This window comes from Stegodyphus dumicola, chromosome X2 (assembly GCF_044657685.1).
Source record: "Stegodyphus dumicola isolate Sdum_Otavi_A_Nest chromosome X2, ASM4465768v1".
Classification (NCBI taxonomy): domain Eukaryota; kingdom Metazoa; phylum Arthropoda; class Arachnida; order Araneae; family Eresidae; genus Stegodyphus; species Stegodyphus dumicola.
The window spans coordinates 155712501-155738901 of record NC_140781.1 but is presented as its reverse complement, the minus strand read 5'-3'; the positions used below and the strand labels follow the sequence as shown (position 1 = coordinate 155738901).

Sequence of the window (26401 nt, the reverse complement as noted above, 5' to 3'; positions counted from 1 at the left end):
AAATCCACATGCAATTTTATTTTGCCTATGCATGTGCACTGCATTCCTTGGGTTGCAACGACTTTTGACCCGGCTGTATCAAACAGTCTATATCTTCTAAACCAGCGATTCTCAACCGGTGGTACGCAAAGAAACAAAGTATTTTTAACTATTAAATCCAAAATTCTGGCGAAGAAAAAGAACAATTCATAGAACTTTCCTATGATCGACCTGTAACTGAAGTGTAACACATTGATGAATAACATACTCGTTAACTTTTGGCTGAACCAAAGAAAAGACTTTAAAGGCATTTCAAATAAAACTATTAAATTTTTATTGCCTTTTTGCACTTCGTTATTTTGCTCAACCTATTTTTGTGAACAAAAATTTTCTCCCATGTTATATTTGAAAAATAGATACAGAACAAAATTAAAAGTGGACCCTAATTTACGGCTCGAACTAAATGAAATGAGACCAGACATAAAGAAACAGATATCTCTTAGACAGGCCCAAATTTCGCACTAAATCTATAATTAAAGTATTATAACTTAAATTCTGATAATTAAAACCGTTATCAATTTTTAATCTATTATTTATTTTTATGTGTGCACATTTAATATAGGTAGCTAAGAAGTTTTGCAAATGGCAATATATTTGTATATATTTAATATTTATCTTGAGAAACTAGAAAATAATGATTGTAAAATGTAGTGCTGGTACAAAAGTTTTTAAATTTTTTGCATAGATGGTACGCAGTAGTCAAAAGGTTGAGACCCGCTGTTCTAAAGTATTTTCGAATAAACGTTTCTGAAAGAAAAGAGCATTGAGCTCCAGTGTCGATCAATGGATCAGCAGAGACATTATTTAATAACCCCTGCACAATTGGCAACGTTAATATTTTTAACAATGACGGTATTCATTTGAAATTTAGATATTACTCCCCCCCCCCCATTTTCGCTTTTCCCCTTCATTTTGAGGACACCACTCGCAGTTGAATCTTTTTCCTTATTATCAAATTGTCATTTTCTGTCCAAACTGTGGCCTTCGCTGAGGCGCTGGACTAAACTTTTGCCCAATTGTCCTCTCGCCATACCCTGTTATGCGGCTTTTTGTTTTTCACTCCACGCGTCTATTTCACAATTTAATGGTTAACTAGAACGTACTTTCCAAAATCGTTAATTGCGACGTTCAAAATTATCCTGAATTTACGGCGGGTAACCTAGGCTAGATAATTTGAATAATGTCTTTTCTGGCCTCTTGCTCTACAACGAATTAAAAATCTGAACTTTCTGCAAAATAAAATCCGTTAAATCTTTAACTTTAAACTGAAATTTTCTCAACTCGAGCTCAGCCTTATCTTTTACAATGAGGAACGCTTTAATCAGAGCAGTTTTAAAATTTTTTAATGTGCAGGTATCGCTCCTTAGCTCACCCAAAACAAATTTCCAGAGCACTTATAACAGGTGGAAGCCTCGTCTCTATGTGCGGCTGTTGCGATTGTAACTTTCTGTACCTCCCACTAAATAGAATGGAAAATGGCAATTCAGTTTCTCAATAAATTTGACTGCTGAAGTTTTCTCATCGAAGGGGACTGCAGGTTTCATGACAGCCCTTATAGCATCCACGATGAATCCAAATCCATCTATGGGATTATCTGAAGCCGGTGGAACTTGCGACTTTGAGGAGGCTAGACTTAACATTGAATTTTCTTGAGACATGGCTCTGCTCAAAGTTCGGGCGCCAGTATGGAGTTTCGTCTTCTTTGGCTACATAGAAGAGAACTCTAAGACCTAAAGTGACCTATAGCTATATCTTTGAATTACGACAGAAACGTATGAAGGCTATAAAAAAACCTTTTATTTTACTCAAATGAAGGTAAACAGAAGCTACGACTCGTGCTTACAGCCAACATTTATGGCTTAAAGTAAGGAATTTTTAAAGTACGACTAAATTAACTTAAGTTAGCCGAAAAGCTACACAGCCACAAACGTGCAAGTTGGCTCTGACCTAAGATCGACGTAACAAGTCTAATGTCGTGAATTCCGCAACGTCGCAGAATACTGCTCTCTAGAAAATCAATTAGCAAGCATGGCCTTAAGCAGGTGGAGCACGCTCTGATTCTACCCCCTAAAACTCTCCCTCAAATACTATCTCATTTCAATACACGCGAACTAGAAATTTACATTCTGGCAGGAGAAATGGAAAGCGAGAAAGACAGCTGTTGTTGTTCTTGCTGACTAATGCTCACTTGCCTGACCTATAGTCAGCACAAGCCCACGAAATTCCATATGGCAAGGAGCGCAAGATATGGTCGTCATTGGCAACAGCCTTGAGCACCTTACAGCTGACAGTGCGATTTAGCTCAGTTCCGCCCTCAATTTTGATGAAGAGCATCCCGGGGGGGGGGATGGGTCCGAGGGTCTCCCAATCCTTTTCCTCTACCACAAACCTCTCGAGAGGACTTTCGGCTCGCCGCATATTTAGAGTGCCCCCAGTATTTTTAGAGTGCCGGACACTATTAATTTACAAACATCCATGCCTTCACGGTATTCGAACCCGGCCCTTCGGCACGGCAATTAGCGACGGTTGGGCGGCAGAAGCAGAGTAGTGCAATTTAACATAAAATAACTTGTTATTGATTTTAAATAAATCTTATAAACTAACGTCATTTTCACGCATAAAAATTTTGGTTTTTACTCTTAAAATTCCACTGGAATCGATGAACATTTGGAGTGCTTTCAATCTTTATTCCACATAATTTGTTAAAATTTCATGCTGAACCTGTTTAAGTATAATACTTCTTGCTCGTTGAACTGCATCACAGTCTAATTGACAGAATATTCTACCTCCTCTAGACTATCATAAAATTACTGAAAAATCTGAAAATCTTTGCAGTGATTCGTAGAAATTTTGCATAACAAAATAACGATGGTAGGACATATTTTCACTATCTTCTGTATTTCAGGATGTTATTATGCTCTTTTGCTTTTTAGAGTTCACAATTTCCATATTAGGCAGGATATTACTTTTAGGCCATGATTTATGATCATGGAGACATTCATGAAGAAGAAATGGCTAAGATGGAAATATTTCAGAAGACACAGTGAGAAGAAAGGGTGGCCCTTTTGGACTTTTTCGGTATACTCTAAAATGTTGTCTCAAGAATTATAAGGTCAAATTTTGTAATACTAGAGCAAAATTTCCTTACAATTGCTCCAACTGCTAGTTATGAGAAGAGATTTTCTAAATAAAATTCATTTAAGGGGAATTTAAGACCTACAAATGTATATTTAGCATTCAAGAAATCTTTTTATACTCTCTACATAACAGCAGGCCTCTCCAGTATCACAGTCCATGATTTAGAGAGAGGGAAAAATCGAAAGCAAAATTATAATACAATTTTTATATGTTGCAATAAGAGTTTTACTTAAAAAATAAACATATACTTTTAATTTATTGCTCTATATATCGTTTTGACTTTTTAAAGTTATTTGCTTGATTATCTATAGAGGCGGCAAACGCAGAGATCGTCCCGAGCGGCATAAGTTCTAGCTATGCCACTATGTACACTTCTGTTACATATCAACTTGCAAACATATACTAGTAGTTGATTAGTTTCAACAAATGAACTCTAAATTTTACTTCAAGCTTACTTCAAGAAACAACCTTACGTCCCCTTCTTCGCAACTCTAAGTGCACTTCCAACTTCAAGTTCCCTTCTTCACAACTTTAAATTTCTTCCTTCCTTAAATTACGGGAAACCTTAAGAAGAAGTTAAATTAAGACACAATAACACGCCAAACAAATACTAATTCAGAAGTCAAACAACAAAAATCAGCGTTATATTTTCAAATTTTCACAGGAATAGTTTCGATGGTTTTACCGAACCACCATCGTCAGCTGCAAAAGCGCAAATAAACGAAATAGGATATAATGATCAGATAAGATAAGAAAGCCTGGACAGTAAATAAGTTAGTGGCGCCATCTGTTGATGAAATCAGAACTAAAACATAATTTCTTTAAAGGCCGAAAGCAAAGATGGATTGAAATTAGGATCGCTAACTAGAACAGAAAGATTTTTTTTTGAATGTGAAATGCCTCAAGAAAATCCAGTTCTCCAGTGGAAGATGTTTTTTGAATAATTTTGGCAACAGAAAAATTGAAAGTGTGATTTTCGGACCAACAATGTTGGACAACAGAAGACTTCCATGTTTCCTTTTTTCTAACATCTGCCTCATGTTCCTTGAAGCGAAATTTTAAGGTTTTATTAGTTTGGCCAATGAAAATTAAACCACACTGGCAATGAATTCTATAAATACCCCAGGAACTCATATCCGGAATGGGGTCCTTGAGTATGGAACTCGGAATTTTATTATTGGGAGAATAAACGACACGAAAGTTAAATTTCTGCAAAATATATGCAACTTTATAGCTAATTGATGGAAAGAAGGGAATGACAACAAAATTTTTATAATCTCCTAAAACAAGAGTGTGCCTTTTAGTGTGATGAGATGAGAATTTTTTAACTGCTTGATTAATAATGTTGGGTGAAAAGCCCCTGTCAACAGCTATTGCTTTTAAATAATTTAGTTCTTCATCAAGGGATGATCTCCTCCAAACTCAAGGGTTGCTTAGTCTCCAAACTCCAAACCCAAAGTGATGTTTCTCCTCCAAACTAGCTTTTGCAGCCAGAAGCGGTTTCTGATTTTTCCACCTGAGGCTATCGCTAAATTTACTGCCCCTCTTTAAATGGTTTAAAAGTGTTTATTTATACAACATAACTCTTAATAAACAATTTTTGCGAACATTACTTCTTTTCCCATACCTTCAGACTAAATTAAAGCTGGCCATTTTAATAGGGGAAAGGAGAGAGGAAGTTGAGTTAAAATCAAAACTGCTTTCAACTGAATAACCAAACTTGATTCCCATTTACGTATTATGCAGGTTTTTAAAGACACTGTAACAGAAAATAACACAATAAAATATTAAAATCAGTACAAAGTTAAATTTTAATATTTTTATATTTAAAATTATTCAATATATTTAAAACAGAATTTTATTGTTTTAAATTATCCAGTTACCTATTTTATATTTAAAACACATGCGTTAGAGATGTATAATTATACAAAATTTTAATTTTATAACTACAGTTAGCTTTGTTGCAATAACATAATTTTGTATTAATATTTTTAATTTTTTTATAATTTTGTATTAATTTTAATTGAACATTAAAAATTTATTTTTACGCAAAGCACTTCATAGTTTGTGGGTCTCCAAGAACATAATAATGGGAGATAAAACGACCATCTAGTGTTCCTTATTATCCACATGGGTGTTTCGCCTCTACCAAAGGTTCATTGTTGCCCACTTTGATTTATACTGCTGCAAAGCAAATACTGAATCTAATCATCCGTAAAGTTCTCAGCAGCCACAATTTGAATATTTCTTCTCTCCAGTCTTCTCCTAATGTTGAGAGTTTTGGTTGGTTTGCCTAATTATGGAAAAGCATGTGAGGGCTATCAGTTGATGAAGAGAGATACCTTCATGGAGGACTTTTGAAAGGAACATGGCTCGTATCTTCATTACACATGCGATAAACCACGAAAGGCTCGTGCAGCCAGCTCCAATTCCGGAGAACTAGAGCCAAGTCGAACTACCAGCATTCAGCCTTGGTTTAGTAATCTTATCGACTATGGGAAACATAATTTAACATTTCATGTGTTCATACAGGTGTAATATCTGGCAAGTCGCCTAAATCGCTATCACAAGATTCCATTTCTTCTAAATCAGAGTCGGAATCTCTGCTGCCAGACTGAATCATTAATTCATCTACTAACTCTTCTAGATGTCCTGTCTTGTCCAAATAGGGAGTTTTCAAAATTTTCACGTGGTTGCAATGCTCTTAACATTCTTGAGAGAGATTTCATTCAAAGCTTTGTGCAATCCACTTTACAAATTTTCTAAGCTTGAATCACCAGTTATATTTCTTTAACTGATTAGTCATTAGCTGTTGACCAAATATATTCTATAGTGTCTATCACAGTGGTAAGGAGGAAGCCTCGCAACATGATGCCTATTTTCCTTCTTCTTGTGGAACGGTGTTTGATACACTTGGATGCCTAGGCTGACGCCTTACCCAAAATCGAACATAGTTGAAAGTTTCGAAATATTTTAGAAAGTAACTTTTTTATATATAGGATTTTTTTTAAAAATTTGAATTTTGAAAAGATTCACGCACTATAGATTCAAGCCTCAAAGCTGAGTTTTCAAGGTAATTTTGAATCAGTAGGTCTCAAGTGGTGAACAAATACATGCAATGCACATAAGATATAAATATACATAAATAAAAACAAAAGAATGCCGAATAACATAACAAAGTAAATGTAAAAATCAGACTTACATGATTACATTTGGATTGAGAATGGACATTGGCCTTTTTTTAAAATTAGTATCGTTCTTATAATCGTAATTATAAGTTCTGAGTTCAGAATTACTTATAGTACGTAAACGAATGTGAAACTGTCTGACCAGGTGGTAGTAAAATCTTCTCAGTGGAATTTTGTTTATTTCCGCCTGAATTGCATTCTTTCTAATATACAGGGTGTTTATAAAGTCCCGGACCCATTTTGATGTTTAATAACTGATAAAATAATGAAGATATAAACAAACTTATGGCATTTATTGATGGAATAACTTATACATTTTCATTTGCAGGTTTGAATATCTTTACTTTTGTAAATATCGTCTGCGCGTGTGGTTAATTTCAGATAATTTCATTTTCCAATCTAAATATCTGTACTCTTCTAAATATCGTCTGCTTATTAATTGCATTTTTCTCTCTTTTGTTTTTGGCAACTATTGCAATGTTATGGGCTTTTTCCTTTGGGGATTTGTAAAGGACAACGTTTACAGGAGGAGAGTGTCGAACATTGATGACCTAAAAGCCAGAATTACAACCTCAATAGCCTCTGTGGATGCCAACATGCTTGCCAGTACCTGGCGTGAAATTGAATATCGACTTGATATTCTCCGTGCGACGAAGGGGACCCACGTGGAAGTTCATTGACAAGGGTCATGAAACTGTTTGAGTCTATCTAACCATTTATGTTATTAATTTTAATCTATCTTTATTATTTTATGAGTTATTAAACATCAAAATGGGTCCGGGACTTTATAAACACCCTGTAGTACGGTGCGTTTGTAATTTGCCTCGAAACAACATTCTTGGCAGTTTTCAGTTTTTTTTTTTTTTTTTTTTTTTTTTTTTTGTAGAGTTTTAGATGACAGCGACCAGACTGGATAAGCGTAACAGAGCATGGGACGCAAAATGGATTTATAAATGAGTAACTTATTATTTGTGGATAAAACGCTGTTTCGAGCAATTAAGGGGTAGAGTTTAGCTTTACGAACCCAACATTTCTGTATAATAGAGTGCATATGTGGGAACCATGTGAGAGAATCTGTGAGGATCACCCCAAGATAAGTGACTTGCATATCCCAGGGCAGTGAGGTTCCAAAAAACGGTAGGTTTTGTTCAACTTTTCTTTTAGTGAAGACTGTGGCAATTGTTTTTTCAACGTTGACCTGAATTTTCCGTTTGAGTAGCCAGACCTATAGTGCATGTATGTGATTTTGAACATGTTGTATGACTGGGCTAAGAAATGCATTTTGAGCAAGGATCGCTGTGTCGTCAGCATACATTGCTAGTGTAGTGTTGGATGTGGTGGGTTTATTGAAAAATGTATTGAAAATAACATAAATATTGAAAAACATAAATTAAACATAAATATTGAAAAATGTAGGCCCTAGTAGGGATCCCTGGGGGACGCCAGCTGAAACCAGATGTTTAGTGGAGTAAGTGTTAGAATGGTGAAAGGCAATGTGTCTACCTGTTAGGTAGGATTTAATTATATGTGTGATGTAATCTGGAAAGCCCAGATTGTGGATTTTGTATACTAGTGTGTCTATCCAGACACGGTCGAAAACTTTGGCTATGTCCAGGAATACACCCCCAGTATACTTGTTATAGTGAATTACGTCAGAGTTGCCTTCCATAACACGGTGAAGTTGATAGGATGTAGACAACGACTTCCGAAATCCAAACTGTTGTGGAATTAGTATATTGTTTGCTTCCAGATGATCACGTACTCTTTTAAGAGTAGCTGCTTCCATAAGTTTACTCATGCAAGGAAGTAGACTAACTGGTCTGTACAGGTGCAGGTTTATTTGGTTTGATGATAGGGGTGATTTTAGCTGTTTTCCACTCCTGTGGAAAGTTTTGCATCGAAGTATAGTATTGAAAATGTTAGTAAGCTTGAAAATTAGTAGGAAAATTAGTTGAAAATTAGGGGTAGCATCTTCATCATCTTATTGTTTGTTGATTTGGTCAATACCACGGCTCTTGTTATTCTCTAAATTCTTAACATATCCAATAACTTCTGAAGGTCGACTGGAACGATGTTATTAGTGAGTGGGGTTGTTGTGTGATTGTTATGAAAGTCAGAAATCATCTGTTCTGCTGTAGTGTGCCTATTTTCCTTTAGAGTGTTGTCAATTTTATTGATTAGTTTTTTATTAGCTATTGATTAGTTTAGAAAATTGCGTTCTACCAAGTCAAACAGTTCCACTTTTCGCATTTGGGGATCTCAGGATATCGCTTTCCTCATCAGCCAATTTACCATTGTTTGCTTTGTAGCATGCACTCTTAGACAAAAAAAAACGACGCACCAAGAAGGAGTTATGCGAATGGGACGAAAATTGGTAGAAGTGATGTACATGTACAGAAAAACAAATGATTACAGTTTGAGAAAAATTGGATGATTGAATTGAAGTGATAGAGGTTCACAAAGTCGAAAAGTCAGTAACGTGTTTGTCACCCTCTGGCCCTTATGCAAGCAGTTATTCGGCTTGGCATCGATTGATAGAGGTTGCTGATATCCTCCTGAGGGATATAGTGCAAATTCTGTCCAACTGGCGCGTTAGATCGTCAACATCCCGAGCTAGTTGGAGAGCCCTGCCCATAATGCTCCAAACGTGCTCAATAGGAGAGAGATCCGGTGACCTTGCTGGCCAAGGTAATGTTCTGCAATCACTAAGGCAAGCAATAGAAACATGTGCAGTGTGGGGGTGGGCATTATCTTGCTGAAATGTAAACCCAGGGGGCGTGACATTAAGGGCAACACAACGGGCCTTAGAACTTCGTCGACGTACCGCTGTGCTGTAAGGTTGCGAGGGATGACAACCAAAGGGGTTCTACTACGAAATGAAATGGCACTCCAGACCATCACTCTGGTTGTTGGCCTGTCTCCCGGAAGACAGTCAGGTTGGTATCACACCGCTGTCCGGGGCGTCTCCAGATTCGCCTTCGCTGGTCATCGGGGCTCCGTTCAAAGCGGGATTCATCACTGAAGACTATTCTATTCCAGTCAGTGACATCCCAGTGCGAATGAGCCCGACACCACTGCAAACGGGCTTGACGTTGTACAGAGGTCAATGGTAGTCGGTGCGAGGGGCGCCGTGACCTCAGCCCCCTTTCTGTGAGCTGTCTATGAATGGCCCTTGCGGTCACTGAAGCACTAGTTGCACGTACAATCGATGATAATGATGCATCTGGGGTTGTGAGTGCTGCTCTGACGATTGCTCGCTCTTCACGTTCTATCGTTTCTCTAGGCCTACCGCTTTCTTCTTGACGCTGTGTGCGGCCATGGTTCTTCCATTCCTTCCAACATCGTCTAATAGTGGCATCGCTACTGCTCAAATGTCGAGCTATTCGCCGATAAGACCAACCGGCTTGAGCCCAACTACACGATCTCTCTCAAATTCTGACATCTGCGCATATCATTCGCGCATCTGTATGCGAGGCATACTTACTGTCTATCAGACTAGTATTTGTTATACTTACTAGTACGCGAAATGAAATTCGTGAAGAATTTATGACCTGGAATCGTAACTTCTCCTCTTAAATATCCTGCCAGTTGCGTAGATCAGATGCGCTGTAGCGATAACCGTTCATTTATTGGCAGCCAAAATGTAAAATTTAGCATTTTCATCATTAGCAGCATTAGCAGAAACCTGTATGCATATCAGTTTGTGTCCAATTTGCTTTATATCTTCTCGGCGCCTCGTGGTGCGTCGTTTTTTACTTCCTTGAACGAAGTAAAAAGGAAGTATTGTAATCGCGAAAAGTTTCAGGCAGCATATTTCAACGAAAATATCCATTTTGACCGCTATCGAATGCAATTTAACAATGTTTTTGCGTGATATCTGTACGTAAGGACAGAATAAAATACTCTTTTCCTCCAAAAAAATTATAAAACTGCTTTAAAATGAATTCTGAAGAGAATTTTTCGTGGCGTCTGTACAAACGTATGTACGTACGTGCATCTCGCATAACTCAAAAACGAGTAGCCTCAGAACGTTGAAATTTTGTATATAGGACTGTTATAACATGTAGATGTGCACCTCGTATTTTGGTTGCAATCGGCCGCACCAAACGTATATAAATATATTTATATATATATCCACTCTGTTACCCGGCTCAATGATCTCAGTTTCTTTACACTTATATGTTTGTAAATTGTACATTTTTTTCTTTAAAAATGATTGAATTATATTGTTTTTATCTTCCGGTTAAGGATTTTATGCCTTTAGTAAATCTGTGTGCAATATTTTTAGAATTATCAGCAATTTTAAAGTTGTTTAATTGCCGCTAAGCCTGTTTTAATGGCGGCCATTGATGTTTACATTTGAAACAGGAGACTAGTGGATTTGTTTCCAATCTAGAGAAACTTAGCTTCGCAACAACAAAGAAAACGCATTCATTTATTATTGCCAATTAAATCATGCTTAATTCTTTCTGGAATTTTTTCGAGGAAATAAGCGTTTGAGATTTACTTCGCAATTTTTAATATAGATATTTTGAGTTTTTCTGTAGTTTTGCCTTCTCGCGAAGTAAGAACTGAATTAATTAAATGAGAAATACTCAATCGTCTGTGAAAAACTGTTTCTTTTTTGTTTTATTTGCTTAATTTCTTTTATACATAGTTCTAGCTTTATTATAGTATTTGAATAGAACATGTGGCAACGATTAGATAATTCTTTAAATGATATACATTTTGTGCATTCTGAGTTATAATATGAATGAAATATAATACTGTTAAGTAAACCTAGCGCCAGAGTGTCGCTATGGTAAACAAAGTAAATTTTAAAGAATGCATTTATTCTATTGTGGTTTATGCGCTGTCGGCGAAGTAGGTTTAATTCAATCTAATAAGTTTAAATAAAATGCAAGAAAAAATGCGCATAATTTAATATTCCGTACAAGGAAGTCATGTGGTGTACACATCAGATTTTTCTTTTTTTTTTCTTTTTTTTTCTTTTTTTTTTCTTTTTTTTTCTTTTTTTTTTTTTTTTTTTTTTGTTTTTTTGTCTAAGAGTGTATTTCATGGGTGTCAGATCATCAGCTTTCGTGTGATATAGAGCATTATGCATATATACCACATTTTGGGGGTCTGGGGGTCTTAAATTTGGAAGAAGCTTTTCGAACAGTCATTTTTTGAAATTTTTATGGTTCATTTGCCTGTGGCAATCCCTGCTTTGAGCTGATACTCTGTATACCAGTTTAGCACCTGGAACAAATCCTACGGAAGAGTCAGCAGGGGCAACAACCAGTCCATTGTTTGCGTTCACTTTCATTTGTGTACCCTAAACCCTGTCACCTTGACATTTCTTAGACGTTAAGTTACTATCGATCCATGTTTCGCCGATGTAAAGGATGTGGGGTTCATTTTCCATGAGTTTTCTCATTTTTCACAAATAATTATTCCTGCAAAATATAATAATAACTCTTTCGATGAGACTTTTGCTTTCATTAATGCATTTTTCCAGCAAAAATTCATTGAACGCAAAACTTTACAGAAAGTATTTTTTGTCACGGCATTTTTATTTTTTCCCTTAACACAAGTAGTAATTTCCATACGGATGGCACTTCTCTTTTCCTTGATATAGAAGTCTTGTACTGTCTGCCGTATAACACATTTTTCAAAATTATCAATTTTACAGTTTCAATCAGCGAACTTTTTACGGTCCTTTCCAGATTTACTTGGAACCTCATTTTCACCCAGTGTCCATACTTCATTCTTAACTATTTTAATAGTATACTGCAATACCTCAGTACCTCGAGATGTTCTCTTCAAAACCTGAGAGAGAGAGAACTACTAAAGAGTTCGCTGAAGCTTCAGAAGCGCAAAATTCTTCAACATTGTACATGATTTGACGTCTCTGATATTTTAAACGTGGATCTTTATTAAACAGGTAGGGCATTTAAAAAACTAGCGGTTATCAAAGCATTACAAAAAGTAATGTAAACAGAAACAAATAACGAAGAGAATAAAATTACTTAAATGTAATATAAATATGAAAAGAAAAGACGCGCACAACGGAAACAGAGAAGACGAATGGTAAACTCTTTTTTTTCCCTCAGCCAACATTCGCCCAAAACAAAACTACAATAAATCATTCACTTAGCTCGCTCCTACTTGAAGTTTACTAGCTCTGTTGCACCCAGTAGACTACCGCCACACAGTAGAGCACAACCACCGCCACCCAGTAGAGCACAACCACAGCCACACAGTAGACATTGGGCGGGAGCTCTTCTCCTCAGAGACAGACAATACCTTTTAAAATTATTTGCTTATTTTTTGCGCTTTGGCTATACAGCTGCATAATTGCGAAACAACTTCTCGAGCTAATGATGTTTTTCCTTTTGTTAAAAGAGTTATGCAAAAATATTTGTAAGCTGGTGAAAGTTTCATTTTTGACTCCGCCATACACAGAATCAAGAAATTCTGACATAGAACTCGACCTAAAATATTTTAAAACAGGAAGTAAAACATTTTGAGTACTTAAGAAATGGATATTCTAATTTTTGAAAAGGTCTAATTTAATTTAAACTAGAAGCAGATTCTAAAATTCGTAGTTATACGTATACATCAGGTTTAGCAGTTCTGTCCTGGAAAATTTACTTCTTTCCGCCCCTTGAAACGGCCAATGCTGATGAGATGGCTTTTACAGACACTAAAAAGGCTGAAGATATCGCTGACAGCCTTGCGACACAATTCAGTCCATCTAACGACGCCTACTGTAAACTCCCGGTAACACAGAGGCTCATACACTCACGTGTTGAACGTTTTCTGACGCAAACTATCACGCCTGATCTCAGGCCTACTGACCCAACTAAGATGCTAGAATTCATTGATAAAATGAAGCACAAGAAGGTACCAGGCATAGATTCAATTTCAGATTGCATGATCAAAAACTTCCCCATAATGTGTATAGTGTAAATTACGGTCCTGATTAATCTAATGCTTTAAAAAGTATTACTTTCCTGACTGTTGGAAAATTGCCGCAGTCATTCCTATTCCAAAACCGGGTCTAAATTTAAGTCTCCCCGTTAACTACAGGCGAATTAGCCTATTATCCTCTCTCTCTCAAAAATTTATGAATTGTTTCACTTAAACGCTTGACTGAATTCTGCCGTGATTGAAATTTAATAATCTCGGAACAATTTGGCTACTGGCCTGAACACTTCACAGTACATCAGTTACTGCGTGTAGTAGAATTCATTCACTTCATTCACGAGGACTTTCGTAATGCCAAAGCCTTTGACAGGACTTGGCACTACGGGCTTATTTGCAAGTTCATGCGGCTTGGTTTTTTGGTACAACTCATTAGAATTCTTAACTCGTACTTGACAGGTAGATCCTTTCGAGTGCGAATTAACCACGAATACTCAACTCCCCGTCCAATCTATGCCGGCGTTCCTCAGGGAAGTTTACGTTCGCCTCAAATGTTCAACATGTTTGTAAATAAATGATATTCCTAAATTACCTAATGTCGATCTACCTTTATATGCGGACGACACAGCCATCATCTCTTAATATTCCGACACCACCACGGTAAGCCCTGAGCTGCAGAATTATCTTTCAAGCCTAGAGTTCTGACTCGGACTGCGGAAAATCAAAATTAATATTGCAAAATATACTGCCACTTTATTTATCCGAAGAACTCAGCGCAATTTAACTAACTTGCAATTATTTGGAGCAATTTCCTGGGTTCCTATTGATAAGTATCTGGGAGTGATACTTGATTCAAAATCAACTTGGCAACCTCACATTCAAAAAACAGTTTCGAATGCGAAGGTTGTCAAATCCCAATTACTGCTTTTTTTTTCCTCTAGAAAATGCGACCTGTCCACGGAAAACAAGATCTTGATCTATAAATCAATGATTTGGCCTATTCTGACTTATGCAAGTCCCCTCTGGGGCTTTTCAGAAATTACTAATAGGAAACATATCCAAATTTTCCAAAATATTGTGCTTCGATAAATCTAGAAAGCTCCTTGCTTTGTTGCGAACGAGGATATTCATAATGCAGCCAAAATTCTCCCCTTAAATCGCTTTATACAGCTACTTTCAGTAAACTTTGTCAAAAAAAAAAATTCTTCGACCGGTAACCCCGTTCTCCATTCATTGCCTATTGGAATCCAGGATATATTCATCCAGGAATTGCGTCATCTAGAAAAAGACCCAGAGCCACTCTGGAAAGCGCATATAATACATTACCATTTCCTAAGAGGCGTTGCTATGGAGACGAGGCGCCTCGAAGCTATCATTCATCTCGTTCACTGAACATCTCGCCTGAGCGATTTCGCAGGTCATTCAGTTTCGTTCGGGGTCACTCTCTTTGTCCCGTAATCGGGCAATTATCATTTCTTTCAACCGTAAGTGGTTGTAACTTAAGCACCTCTTTGTTCTCTGCTAAAAGGATTCTTGTGCCCAGATATTTTATTTAAACTCAATCTCTTTAACAGAATTTCTCTAATTTATAGCATAACACTTAAAGCTATTAATTTATGTATCTCATCTTTCTCTTCAGAGGCAGTTCTAGCCCTGTCTCTTTAATTCTAACTCTCCTAAAGGCCCATTTACACTAGCGGAACTTTGAGCCTAAGAAACGCAGGCGAATTTGAAGACTCGTTTGAGAGCTTTTTAACAGCAATTTTTTCCTATTGTGAGGGAATATTTAAATCTTAAACTCTTAAATAATGTTATAAGTTAGGCTGTTTATTTAAATGTGTAAATATTCAGTTTCAGTTTTAAAAAAAAGAGTAACATTTTCGCCATTTAGTGAAGCTAGCAACTTCCGCGTGCATTTCTTAGGCTCAAAGTTTCGCTAGTGTAAATGGGCCTTAACGAGTTCTCCGCTCTCCCCAGACCCGAATCACTTGCGACGTGAATGACCTTTCACGACTGGTTCCTTTCTCGCGTTGTTAACACCACAAGATCATTGATGAAGGAAATATGGAATCTTTTCAAAATTCATGATGCAACCCTTCAATCGGGCATCGGACACCGCTGGTGGTTCTTGAGGCATCAATCGCTAGGAGTTTTGATCTCTAGTTGGCCCTGTGCTCTGAGGCCTTTGGCTGGAAATAGAGGAATAATCGCTTTTGCATCTAAGTTAAACAAACACAAAAATGCTGTTTTCTATATGGGAAATGCATAATAAATTTGAAACTTAATAAACATAAATGAAGTAAATTATATATCCAGAAATTGTATTCTTGCGATGAGGACTTAAAAATTATTTGCCAAGTATAAATGCTCTAATACTAGAATAATGAAAACGAGCTTAGAGTAATAAATAATATGGGTTGAAATAAGGTACAACAAAGTCTTATTCCAGTCATTTTCTTTGCAAGTTTATGTGAAAGTTGAATACATACTAAATGAAAATGCAAAACGATTTAGAGAATTCAAAAGAAAAGCCCCAATGCTTTGTCAGTTAAATCACAGTAGTCTAATATATGTTGCTTTGATGAGATTTATTAACTATGAGCATGGAGGAAAATGAGGTTATTGCACTTTTGGCTTGCGTTGGAGAATTTAATATGCAGGGTTATGATGAATAGTACGAAGGCGCTTGAATGGATGCACAATTGTTGGATCATAGTTTGCGATATGATGATGTTCTGAATTTTGTACACTTCTGATGCGGTATGCGGTTATGCGCGGTCATCAGTAAATAATCTTGGGCATGAGGACTTTTTAAATCCTGATGTATTCATTGATTTCTGACAAACCACGGTGAATGCAGCCCTTCAAAATTAGTTCTGGCCCTTTATTCGATCTCAAAATTACTAAATTAATTTAGTCCTTCAGTGTTTTTACCTTTTTACACTGTGGAAGGCAATTTACCTTTTGTTATTTTGACAATTTAATATTAAATTTTACCTCTTTGCCGAACCCTCTTTTTGATAATAATTATTTAATCTTCGATGAGAGGATAAAGGCATGAAATCTGAGCCTCGTAATTGAACCTTTCCTTGATCCCTTTTATTTCTGCGAAGTGCCGATGGTTCGAAATTCGCTAGAGTGCGCCACTTAGTAACTTTAGTGCAAGCAAGGAGGTTAGAATACATGGAGATGGCATCTCTGCTATCGCAATACGAGGAGAGTGAAGCCGGGGGAAGCAAATAAGCCACGCCTCGTGAGGGCAAGAAAACGCTTCCCTTACTATGTGAAGTGAGGTTAAACGTCAGCTTGTTTGAAGTTTTGAGTGTGTTTTCTGATTTCTTATGTGAAGACGTGAGAGGGTTATAAGGTACTGAATGGTTACATTGAAATAATGTCTACATTTCGGATTTCATTTCCATATAAAAGAATGTTTTTTTAACATGCATAAATAAGTAGAATAATTGAAATGTGCGTTTGAAAAGCCGTCAGCAAAGAGTTTGAGTATTTTCTCGGTGTGACGTGCGCGAAGAAACATCTATAATTCTCAGATTTTTCTTCAATTAATGGTTTGAGTATTATACTCGTAATTAACTGAGTTGTAAAAGCAAAACGGTAAGTAAACAAGGAAAGGGGGAGTGGTCAGCTCATCGTGGAAAAGAAAACGCGTTATTTTAAAGGTGTGATCATATTATATTACAAGTCATATTTTATGTATTTAATTTTATTTTCTGTTCAAGTAAATATTTAATAACAGGATTTAATTGGGGGTGAAATTTGTGGGAGTTTTAAAAATAACAATGCAGAATTTAAATATTATTTTTTATCATTGTTCATGTAATTTAATATTTTTCAAAACGTAAGTAGTATTTTTAACATGGAAAATTGAGAATTATACCTGTATATATTTAGAATAACTAAAATATAATCAATTAATGGTTTGAGTATTTATTTATTTATTTTCACAATACCTTTATTGCTAGCATTCATTAATGACAGCATGTAATTACATAATGCATTTCTCATTTAACTCATTTTAAGGGAATCAGTCCCTTTGTACATATATTTTTCCTCTGCATATCCTGATAATCATTAGAATTGATACAACTATCAGCACTTGCAGCCGTTTCCTTGGATATGTTTTAAACATGCACAGCAAATTTTTATCTAACTTTGAGCAAAGTATAATTAAATAAATGATAGTATATATGTTAAAAAGAATATTTACGTGTGAAATGTAATACCGGATCCTGCTATTCTTCTATTTGTACAGCCGAAAGCGACTCAGGAATTTACCATTCTGGCAGGAATAAAAATTGCTTCTCGGAACAATATTGCAGCCGTCTACAAGATGATAGAAAATGTAGAAATAAAATGGAATGGCGGGAAAAAGTGAAGGAAAAGCGCGCGAAGAATTCACGGTCTTTAATTTACGAAACTGGGTTCTGCCTCATTGGCTAGGTTCTGCCTCATTGGCTGAAGAGCTCGTCAATCTTTCTAAAGCCGCGACTACTAAGGGCATGCTTTCCCCTCCTTTTTGGCTTCACTTGGACTGCGCGCAGGGCATCTCCATGTATTCTAACCTCCTTGAGTGCAAGTGACTTGTGTGTGCTCTTCATGTTAAGTTCTTCGTATCAGTTCTGGCGGTATCCTGTTTTGTGTTCAATTTTGTTCAGTTGCTATAGTTACTCTTTTTTAATTTATGAAGCCTTCCAGAATGTTGGTACGTTGATTTATCAGCGTAGAACTATCTACGAAACTTGTTATTTAACTATATTTATTGCACATGAATTTATTATTTTTCTTTCAAAGTCTATAATTTTATGCAGATGAAAATCCCTTACGAATCTAAATTTTCATGCTTACTGTTGTGAATTTTTCTGTAGTGCTTACCACAGTAAGCTTTGTCATTTCTTGTTATAGTTTTCTTTCAAACATCGAAAGAAGGAAGAGGAGAAAGAGAAAAAACCAGAAGCCAAGAAAAAAATGGATGAGTTAACTGATGATTTGGATTTTGTCAGTGAAACTCCTGTCAGAAAGGCATGTAACATTTTTAACGTTCTTATTTATCAGAAGCGCATGATACTGTTGCTTTTTTAGAATGAGAGTATTTGATTAAACATAATAATTTACCTTATCTGTCAAACTTATTGAGCATCATGCAGCTGTGCTTCTAATCATTTTATGTTATAAAATAGTTAAGTTCATCTCTTCCCATTTATAAATCACAGTGGATTACCAAGTTCTTTATTTTTAATTTATAGGCAGACTCAAGTACAACAAAACAAGATATTTCATTTGTTTCACTGGTCTCGGATATTGAAACTGATGTAAGTAAAATACTTCATTTTCTGATTAAAATTTTAATTTACTGTGGGAAATACATATTTAATGAAATACTTTTCTTGTTTTTGTTTATTTGTTTTAAGTGAATTAATTGTAACCGACTTTTGTGCTCAAACCTAATGTTTTGTCAAGGACATTTCTCACTGTATGCATTCTTGTTGAAATTTTCTGATGTCATGCATTAATATCATTTGTTTTTTGAGTATAGAACCCTATATTTTGGTTTAATCCTAATATCTGGTGCACACAGGATTTGGCGACTTTATAATGAGCAGTAAAAGCGGGACACTTACGATGAGTAGTTAACGACAGTAAAAGCGGGACATTTACGATGAGTTTTCAAAGAAAATGTACAGTTAAACATAGAATATACTATCTATATAGTATATATACTATGTGTGTATATACATATACTATGTGTGTATAGTATACATATAGACGTTCTTTGAATCATTTTTGGTGTTGGCGATAATTTTCAAAGTCGCGCCAAGGCTGCGCCGTATACTAGGATTTTACCTATATTTTTTTAAGGTATTGTCATGCGTGTATTTTTAAAATTTTACTATGCATTCTACTATGATGAATAGTACGAAGACGCTTGAATGGATGCACAATTGTTGGATCATAGTTTGCGATATGATGATGTTCTGAATTTTGTCTTCTGAAGAAATTATGCGTGGTCATCAGTAAATAATCTTTTATAAATTTAGCATTTTAAGCTGCATATTATCACTTACACCGAAAAGTATTTTAAAAGGAACTTAAATTTCTGTTAAAGAATAAATCATCAATGCACTAGTGAAATTGTTAAGTAGTGATTTTATTTGTTTTCACTTAAATGCAGTGTTTAGGATATTTTTTAATATTTTATATCATGCTGAAAAAGAGACTTTCATATCCTGTGATGGGCATACGAAAGAATATTATAAAAATCATAAGTAAATTTGGTTGATCTTTACATTATGGTAACTTGGCGTTTTTTTGGCGAAAATTTGGCGACCAACTCTCCTACAGCAACCCTCTATTTTTTTTTTCCCACCGCCATTTTGTCTTCACGAAGTAAAGACATGTTTCTTTTCTTTTTATCTACTGAACACTTCTTCCAACAATCTACTAGCCGAATTACACTTATGCTAGAAATTTTATCTAACAAAACTGCTTAATCATGACAAATATTCACTGCAAAATTGGGAAAAAGTGCACAATATCATACTCCTTACGCGTTTTTCAAAATAACACATACACATAAACCATGTACACGCCGACTTATTTTTACTTAAAAAAACATCCCAGAATTGCACAAAAATGGCATTGCGCACACTCTTCACTATATCCAAGTACACTGCTTTTTTCTCATAAATTAGAAAAAGTTCACGAAAATACATGACAATTTTCTCAATCTTTAAACCCGGTAAAAAGAACATATATGAAATTACCTGATCGCGAAAAAGTATTTACCCTTTCCAAATATGAACATTTCCACATATAAAATAAATAAAATATCCAAAAATGTTTACCTCTAAATCATCTATTATATTATAAACATCACCAACGAATACATACCGCAACCATTACAAATACTTAGTGTCAGATATTTAAATTATTTCCATGCACGTTTACTTCAACTAAAACGTATACCAAATTCCTACAAACATAAAATTCTCAAAATAACTATCATTTAATTAAAATATAATTAAATTCAAAAACACTACTTAAAATATAAATGAGCACATACATTAAATTAATACATACATAAATACCCATTTCGAATTCACTTTAGTTACGGCCATGGGATCCAAAAATTCACGAACACTGTTTCACACAACACAGAATAAAGCCAAATACAAAATTTCCCGATTTTCCCCCTTTTCCGATTAAAGAACCGTATTTCGTCCATTAATATCACATGACATATCCCATGATCTCTCATTTCCCTCACACAAAATAATGCGTAATCGGAACTGAGTACTGCTCACATCATTACCAAAGTGCCAGGTAGTAACCTTTATCGCCTCCAAAATGTCGCCAAACTACCAGTTACCATATTGTAAAGATCAACCAAAAGTATATACCCTTTCCAAGGATGAACATTTGCACGTATAAAATAAATAAAAAATCCAAAAACTTTTTCCTCTAAATTATCTATTATAAATGTCACCTGCAAATTTATAACGCAAACATTAAAAATGGTTGCAAATACTTAGTGTGAAATATTTAAATTATTTCCATGCACGTTTACTTCTACTGAAACGTATTTCAAAATGCTACAAATATATAATTCACAAAATAACTATCATTTAATTAAAATATAATTAAATTAAAAGAAAGTGCAGAATCGCAAACTCCTTGCCGCGTTTTTAAGAATGGCACATACACAGTAACCATGTACATGTCGACCTATTTTCACTTTAAAAAAATCCCAGAATTGCACAAAAATGGCATTGTGCACACTCTTGACTTTATCCATGTACACTACTTTTTTCTCATAAATTAGAAAAATTTACACGAAAATGCAGGAAAATTTTGTGAATCTTTAAAGTCGGTAAAAAGGACATATATGAAATTACCTTATCACGAAAAATTATATACCCTTTCTAAGCATGAGCATTTGCAGGTATAAAATAAATAAAATATCCAAAAACTTTTCCCTCTAAATTATCTATTATAAACGTCACCTGCGAGTTTATAACGCAAACATTAAAAATGGTTGCAAATACTTAGTGTCCAAATATTTAAATTATTGCCATGCACGTGTACTTCTACTGAAACGTATTCCAAAATGCTACAAACATATAACAAAATCACTATCTTTTAATTAAAATATAATTAAATTAAAAAACACTACTTAAAATATAAATAAACACATACATTAAATTAATAAAAATTAGCTTAAAATCTTAATTACTTTAAACTAATTCATTGCTAATAATAATTTTCCAATAATAGCATATTAATTTATTTATTCCTTATATTTAGAACAATGCATAAAAATACTATCCTCAAATGATTAAAAATACTAACTTACCTAATCTTCTTCAGAATCTCAATCGTATTCTTATGTGCGCCTGTTTCAGGATCTTTAAAATGATACTTATGGTTAACAGCAAGATGTTGAAAACCTTCATCCTCCAAATAGACATATGACTTCCAGCAATCAGATATTATTATTGTACCCGGTAGAATATACTGCTTAATAAAACTTAAAAAGCAATCTTTACTTCTATCTCGCACAACCTTAAAAAAACACTTATTACTACCCCTTTGAATCCCACTAAATACCCATTTCGAATTGACTTTACTAAGGGCCATGGGATCCAAAAATTAATCAACACTGTTTCACACAACACAGAATGAAGCTAAATACAAAATGCTATAAAGTACTGCAGATATTTTTCCAGATTTCCACCCTTTTCCGATTAAAGAACTGTAATTCGTCCATATATGTCACATGACATATCTCATAATCTCTCATTTCTCTCAGACAAAATAATCCGTAATTGGAACTGGGTACTTCTCACATTATTGCCAAAGTACTAGGTAGTAACCTTTATCGCCTACAAAAATGTCGCGAAACTGCCTGTTACTATATTCCAAAGATTAGCCATAATCCTTTGCATTATTCTGGAAAATTTTGAATCATGGGATGCTTTGTAAGGGCTTTTGTGTGCTTAGCAAATACATTGCTTGTTTCATTGTTTAGATGGTAAACTGGCTGAATGTAGTAAGATTAATTTGAAGTTTCTATGCGATTTAGAACGAAAGGAAAAAAGTTCATTAACTTACTGGTGCGTAAAATGAAGGTTTACTTAGTAGCCATTTTCGGGACAATCCGGAATACATTAGATATTTTTATGAATTTATGTGTTGATGCCGATATACGGATTCTAGTTCACATAATTTTAGGAATTTTTTGGATGCTGTTAAGGAATTTTGTGTGCCCCAGAGGGTAAGTGGATATTTGCTTTGTGTAATGCTTAAATGCATAACAGGTTTTTCCTTTCGTATGTTATTTTATTGTTTGGTTTAAAATGTAGTTTATTGAGATTATGTATTTTATGTTTGCCTCTATTGTAGAATTGGATGCTTCTTTTACTTTTTAAGTGAAAATATATTGATGCGTACATGGACAAACTCAAGGGAGTGCACAAAGCCTAGTTTGTGCAATTCTCTGATGTCTTTTTTAAGTGAAAATAGGTCAACGTGTACATGGATAAAGTCAAGGGAGTGCACAATGCCATTTTTGTGCAATTCTTTTTCTTGTTATTTTGGCTTTGTGCCAAAAATCGGCGCTACGCAAGCCAAAATGACAAGACTTGCACAAATTCGGTGTCCATGTACCACCAAGTTTCGCCAAGGGGTACCCTAAAATATACTTTTACCAAAAAATTTTCAAAAATAGTAAAGAGTTCAATTTTAATTTACAATTTTAACATCTTCCTGGGATGGTTTAATCTACTTCTGCTAAATTATTAATTTATTTACTTTTTGATATATATATATATATGTGTTATAGATTCTGTAGTAGAACACAGGCGGTTGAATCCATAATGAGCAGTTAGAATTTTGATGGCTTAGAGATGTTGAAACTCCAGTCCACAATGAATAAGAAGTCTGGCAGTCAAGGTATATTTAATTCAACTTTTATTTCACCAAACATGTTGAGGCCACAAACAAGTTGGCACATTATTTATGCCTATTCCAAAAGTTTACATTTTTGATAAATTTGCAGTAAGAAAAAAGGAGCAGACAGACTGTAGTTCAGCTAGGCCAAAGTGTAGAAAGCATGTGTCTATATGTTGAGAGTGAAATCTTAATACAGACTATGTTAGTTTTGGTTCTCTATGCATTTTGATTGGATAGTTAATATTGCTGTAAAATTACTATTGGCTGTTTAAGTTTTACTTCCATTTACATCATCAAAATTATGTCAGAGTCATATGAGGTGGATTAATCTTGAAATGACACAGTGCACAGAGATTACTATTTTTAGAATAGAGAAGAAAATTAAGGTACAACTCTGATATACACCCTAATTTCACCAAATGTGGCGATATGTGTTCTGCGCTGGTTTTTGGCACAATTGCGTGTTGTATGGCAACCCTGTTGACGTTGAAAAATCTTTTGCTGAAGGTCGTTAGTTCGTGTCATGCTCTGTTTCTGAGAAGATGGAGGGGGGGGGAAGATAAAATGGTGGAAGTTGTTGAATTGAAGTTCGGCAAAAGGAACTATGGCTGATCTTTAGAATAAGGTAACTGGTAGTTTGGCGACATTTTGGAGGCGATAAATGTTACTACCTGGGACTTTGGCAATAATGTGAGCAGTACTCAGTTCTGATTATGCATTATTTTGTGTGAGGGAAATGAGAGATCATGGGATATGTCATGTGATATTAATGGACGAATTACGGTTCTTTAATCGGAAAAGGGAGGAATTTGGAAAAATATCTGTGGCTGTATAGTATTTTGTATTAAGCTTCATTGTGTGTTGTGTGAAGTAGGGTTGAATAACTTTGGGATTGTATGGCGCTGTCTAAAGTGAATTCTAGATTTTTAATGCGTTTGTGTGATAATTCAAAAGAATTGGTTGAATGGTGCATGAGTGTAGGTTTAATTGCGGATAAGTATGAATGTCCAAAATGTGGGAATGAAATGAGATTGTGTGAAAGGAAGGATATTACTGATAAGTTTGAATGGCGGTGCAAGAAATCTGGTGAAAATGGACATTTTGTGAAACGGAGTGTAAGGAAGGGTACGTGGTTTGCTGAAAGTCGTTTGAGTATGGGTGAGATTTTATTGATTTCTTATTATTGGGTGAATAGATTGCCAGTTGACTATTGGATTTCGGATTTAGAAATTAGCAGTAGGACTGCAGCTGATTGGAATTCTTTTTGTAGGGAAGTGTGCGTGGAATTTTGCGAAAATGATAGGGGTATGCTTGGTGGTATGAATATTATTGTGGAAATTGATGAGAGTAAGTTTGGGAAGCGGAAGTATCAGAGAGGTAGGAGAGTGGAAGGAAAATGGGTGTTTGGTGGGATTGAAAGGGGTAGTAATAAATGTTTTTTTCAGGTTGTGCGAGATAGAAGTAAAGATTGTTTATTAAGTTTCATAAAAGAATATATTCTACCGGGTACTATAATTATTTCAGATTGCTGGAAATCGTATGAATGATTGGAAGATGAAGGTTTTAAACATCTTGCTGTGAACCACAAATATTATTTTAAAGATCCGGAAACAGGTGCACATACCAATACAATAGAGGGCACGTGGAGTGCTATAAAAAGTGCCATTCCGAGGCATTGTGATAAAGAGAATTTTGCTTTTTATTTAGCGGAGGAAGTGTGGAGGAAAAATTCGCAGAAAAAATCGTTCAATAATTTTATTGAATCCATAATAAAAGTGTATCCACCATGTAAGCAAGATTCTGAAGAAGATTAGGTAAGTTAGTATTTTTAATTATTTGAGGATATTATTTTTATGCATTGTTCTAAATGTAAGGTGGAAGTAAAGTAATTTGGTATTATTGGAAAAATTGTTATTAGCAATGATTTAGTTTAAAGTAATTAGGATTGTAAGCTAATTTTTATTAATTTAATGTATGTGCTTATTTATATTTTAAGTAGTGTTTTTGAATTTAATTATATTTTAATCAAATGATAGTTATTTTGTGAATTTTATGTTTGTAGGAATTTGGTATACGTTTTAGTTGAAGTAAACGTGCATGGAAATAATTTAAATATTTGACACTAAGTATTTGTAATGCTTGCGGTATGAATTCATTGGTGATGTTTATAATATAATAGATGATTTAGAGGTAAACGTTTTTGGATATTTTATTTATTTTATATGTGGAAATGTTCATATTTGGAAAGGATATATACTTTTTCGCGATCAGGTAATTTCATATATGTTCTTTTTACCGTGTTTAAAGATTGAGAAAATTGTCATGTATTTTCGTGAATTTTTTCAAATTTATGAGAAAAAAGCAGTGTACATGGATATAGTGAAGAGTGTGCGCAATGCCATTTTTGTGTAATTGTGGGATGTTTTTTTAAGTAAAAATAAGTCGATGTGTACATGGTTTATGTGTATGTGTTATTTTGAAAAACGCGTAAGGAGTATGGTATTGTGCACTTTTTCCCAATTTTGCAGTGAATATTTGTCATGATTAAGCAGTTTTGTTAGATAAAATTTCTAGCATAAGTGTAATTCGGCTTGTAGATTGTTGGAAGAAGTGTTCAGTAGATAAAAAGAAAAGAAACATGTCTTTACTTTGTGAAGATAAAATGGCGGCGGGAAAAAAAAAATAGAGAGTTGCTGTAGGAGAGTTGGTCGCCAAATTTTCGCCAAAAAATCGCCAAGTTACCATAATCTAAAGATCAACCCGAACTATCGTCGTGGCCATCCTGTTGAGGGCCACTGGGTATTTGGAGGAGTGGAAAGAGTGTCTGGGAGATAATTTTTAGTGGTTGTGCATGATAGAAGTAGGGACTTGTGATTTTATTTATTTGTGAACCATAGTATGAATTTTCTGGATAGTGTGTCTGGCTGTCATTTAAATACGATAGTAATTACGTGGCGGCATGTTAAAGGCGATACGAAATTGGTATTTCTGCTCTTCGCACGTTTCTCAAAATCGCCAACTTGAAAATAGCAAGTCAAAGAATAGCGCAGACTCGCCATCCATGTACACATCCACCTATTTTCACTTAAACACCAGAGAGGTGCACAAACTTGGCATTGCACATTACCTTGACTTTTGTGTCCATGTACACATCGATACGT

At 35.0% G+C, this 26401-nt stretch overlaps 1 protein-coding gene across 4 annotated transcripts in view; it reads left to right on the top strand.

The window, feature by feature from the left end:
* Positions 1 to 26401, top strand: part of IFT43 (intraflagellar transport 43) — a 95462-nt gene that overhangs the window by 4351 nt on the left and 64710 nt on the right. The window contains exons 1-3 of one of the 4 annotated variants that reach the window (XM_085810061.1): positions 17800 to 17994; positions 18195 to 18315; positions 18540 to 18601. In XM_085810061.1, the coding sequence (XP_085666187.1) occupies positions 17974 to 17994; positions 18195 to 18315; positions 18540 to 18601 (204 nt within the window). In that variant the 5' untranslated portion in view covers positions 17800 to 17973. Of the gene's footprint in view, positions 1 to 17799; positions 17995 to 18194; positions 18316 to 18539; positions 18602 to 26401 lie in introns of those variants that run through there. The other 3 variants (XM_085810060.1, XM_085810059.1, XM_085810062.1) reach the window with 3 other exon arrangements.